The 3640-nt window shown below is 34.5% G+C and overlaps 1 protein-coding gene across 1 annotated transcript; it reads left to right on the top strand.

Moving 5' to 3' along the window:
* Positions 1-1257: 1257 nt before the first annotated feature.
* Positions 1258-3262, top strand: LOC127073952 (plant UBX domain-containing protein 10). The gene is made up of 4 exons (XM_051015200.1): positions 1258-1981; positions 2146-2319; positions 2607-2795; positions 2900-3262. The coding sequence occupies exons 1-4, from the start codon at positions 1499-1501 to the stop codon at positions 3125-3127; spliced, it is 1074 nt and encodes a 357-aa protein (XP_050871157.1). The 5' UTR covers positions 1258-1498; the 3' UTR covers positions 3128-3262.
* Positions 3263-3640: the final 378 nt, after the last annotated feature.

The raw sequence follows: 3640 nt of genomic DNA, 5'->3' as shown, positions 1-3640 counted from the left end.
AGCTCTCCGACTAAGTAATCGTCATTTTTGAAAGAAGCATCCTTTGGTTGGTGTCTTAGTTAATTAGTGAAATCGAAGTCAAGTTAATACTAGAAAAAAGAGAATTATCCTGAATTACTTGGTTAGTGGTTAATAGCTAGATGTATTATGGTGGAATAAGAAGAATCCAAAAAAAAATAGGGACGAACTTATTAGAGAACAGCGTTTGACTTTAGTCAACCTTACTAACTAATTTGTGTATGTACTATGTAATTTGATACTTAAATATAATGAAGAATTGGGATAAAAAATTTGTTTGTATCTCAAAACGCAATTTTCCCTCAAAAACTTCAAATTTGAAACTCATCTCTAAAGCATGTATTGAGAACAAATGGATTTGTCAATATACTATGAACTAAAAATTCGATGGATCAATAAATATATCGTGGAATATGAACCAATGAATATGGCATGAATCAATGCACCATGAACGTGAATGAGAATATGCGTAACTATGGATGGAACAAGGCCTTGTATGAAATGGATCTCTAAACACATAACCACGTAGCAAACGTTAGCCGAAAGATGATTAAGCTTGATGGAAGATACCAAGGAATAATGGCATGAATCAAAATACAAAGGCCAAATAGCCCAATCTATGAACTAGGGTTTCACAAGATTCGCGGAATAAGGATAACAAAACAAGCAACCGGGCTTTATAAGCAAGCTCACCAGATAACCCATAAACTCAAGGTTTCAAGATCGTCCAAAGCAAGCTACATGAACAAAGAATATCCCAAAGCAAGAATTAGGATTTATGCACAATGAATACCAGGATGCAGCTACCTAGAGCTCAAACACCAAGAATTAGGGTTTGGGATATATAAATGAATTTCATGACGTGAACTCCATGAATCAAGATCATGAAATTAAGGTTTGCACTCCTTATGATGATCAATTTTCCAATCCTCAAAACAAAACTCTGGTTTGAGTCAACCACCAGCTTTGAATCTATGATACTTGTATTAACATGGATGTATGATGCATATGAATGAAGCACGAATGGATACAGATGAATCTCAAGTCATAGGTTGAGTGAGAAAGATGAAATGGAGAAGGCAAATTTTGGGATACGACAGTGATCAATAAAAAAAAAATAAGAGTGAAAAAAGTTTGATACCATATTATTGACCATATCCCTGCATCTATTATGGCCTTACACATAAAGTAAAAGTAATTTGATGTTAAGTAGAATTTTGAAAAATGAATGGAAGATTTAGCCATAAGCAAAGAATCTTCGGTATACTCTGTCAAAGAAGGATAAAAGAAAATAAGTGACATGACATTTCAAAATTCTTATACAACCCTCTTGCATATGTTCTTTAGAAAAAGAAGAAGATAAAACTATCAGAGAAAAACCTTGTGATAATCACAATAACTAGCAAGAACAAACTATAGATAGAACAATTTTCAGATAGAGCATTGTGAACAAATGTCATAAACAGTTAGGGATCACAGGATGATTCGCCGAATGACAAACCTTCCACGAAGCATAATGAGCTTCGTGGGATTAGGAAGAAGAAGAAGAAATCAAAACGCAAATTTTCCAATGCAAACTCTAGACTCTCCAGAACCACAAGATATTTTAGCAACTTCAGAAGAGTGGACTTTTCTAAACAACTTTGAGCAACAATATGGCACCAAACATCCCTTCTTTTATGCTTGTTGTTTTGTTGAAGCTATGAAGTTAGCAGAACAAGATCAAAAGTTTGTGTTCATGTATCTTCATTCACCGGATCACCCTTTTGCAAACGTTTTCTGCAAGGAAACCCTGTGTTCGGAGCTAGTGATTCAGTTTCTTGATGTGAATTTTGTTTGTTGGGGTGCAGTTGCAGATAGAGGAGAGGGTTTGCAAATGGCTTCAACATTGAGACCTTCTAGCTTTCCTTGTTGTGCTGTCATAAGCCCTAATCCTAGTGATAGCATAATGGTGCTGCAACAGGTTGGTTGAATTCTTGGGGTTTGATTACTCCCTCTAACACTATTTCCTTTAAAATCCAAGATGTTCTTAAGAATGAATGTATATAGTTTTGTTACTGTTTATATATTACACTCTTTCACAATTTTCTTTCTTTTATTTGCAATTCTATGTGTCTGTGTGTTCAGCTAGAGGGACCACTCTCACCAGCAGAGCTAGTGGAGATTCTACAAACAACATTGGAAGAACAAGGGTTGGCTTTTGGTGGTGCTAAAGCTAAGCGAAATGAAAAGATTCGTGCAGATCGTAGGCTCAGAGAAGAACAAGATGCTGCATATCTTAAGGCTTTGCAAATTGACAAGGTTTTTCAATTTTTTTAGGGTTTAGGATTTAGGTTTTTCAATGTGTATAAGGTCGGTTATCGCGAAAACGGTCTCGGAAGGTGCCGATATCCATACTGTTATTTATAAAAACTTTATGATAAAGATTAAACTATGGTTAAATTATACCGCGACGACTGCAATCATGTCACGACATATCACGAAAGCCTTTACGCGGCCGTGATGGTGACTGTGACCGTTATTTAAAACCCTCTTATATGAAATTACCTATTTCCAAATAGTAAACTAACAATCTTACCTATATGCAGGAAAAAGAAAAGCTCAGAAGCTTACCCTCAAAAGAGAGAGTTCAGAAGTCAGTGGAAACTCAGAAGTTAAACATCAATCCTATAAATGTCAGTAAATTTCATTATCAAAACAAAACAGGAAATGAACCAACTGGTGAGAAAAAAGACAAGGGAATTGCAGGTAGAGGGAAAGAGACTCAAGTTGCACAGGTAATGAATTTTAATCCTGCACTAACAAAGAAACATGTCAAAACTTACTAGCTTGTGTTGTTGAGCTTAATTAGTATATATGTTTGTGTAACTTTGTGTTGCAGATACTCATAAGGTTTCCAAATGGGGAAAGAAGAGAACATACTTTCCTATGCAGTGACAAAATTCAGTCCATTTTTTCATATATTGATTCATTAGGTCTGGCTGGACTTGGGAACTATAGACTGGTATCAAATTTTCCTAAAAGAGTTTATGGTGTTGATCAAATGAGAATGTCTCTCAAAGATGCTGGTTTGTATCCTAAAGCTAGTTTGTTTTTGGAGCCTTTGTGAATAGGGGTCTCACAACCATGTTAACATATGCATAATCCTTTCTTTGAGGGTGTATTAGGTAGAGTGTATAGAAAATTTGGCGCCGTTAAACTTTGTTAAATAAAGTCTGATAATGAATACGATACTGTTAAATCATGATTAAATAGAATTCACATTATTTTAGGTTATTTTTCAATTATGTGGCTAACATATTCATTTCCTTGAAAAACTTAAAACATATAGTATCAAATCAAATATTTGGATTTCAGCAGATCAAAATGAATGACAAGAATATTGTGTAGATATAAGTCATGAATTTGATTTTTTGGAGTTTTAATTGTAGTTTTGAATTTTGATATTAGTTTTTGGAATTGGTCTCCATTTTCAAAATCAAAATGTACTGTCTATCGCCCATAATTTGGGACAAACTACAAGGTGCTTAGAAAAATAATAGTGAACAAACTAAACATGTGTATCAATGAGATTGTTTCTCCTTATCAAACGGGATTCATCCCCAACAGAAATATTCATGAG

Source organism: Lathyrus oleraceus, chromosome 4, assembly GCF_024323335.1.
Source record: "Lathyrus oleraceus cultivar Zhongwan6 chromosome 4, CAAS_Psat_ZW6_1.0, whole genome shotgun sequence".
Classification (NCBI taxonomy): domain Eukaryota; kingdom Viridiplantae; phylum Streptophyta; class Magnoliopsida; order Fabales; family Fabaceae; genus Lathyrus; species Lathyrus oleraceus.
Note: the sequence above shows the minus strand (reverse complement) of the source record. Positions and strands in the feature narration are given on the sequence as shown.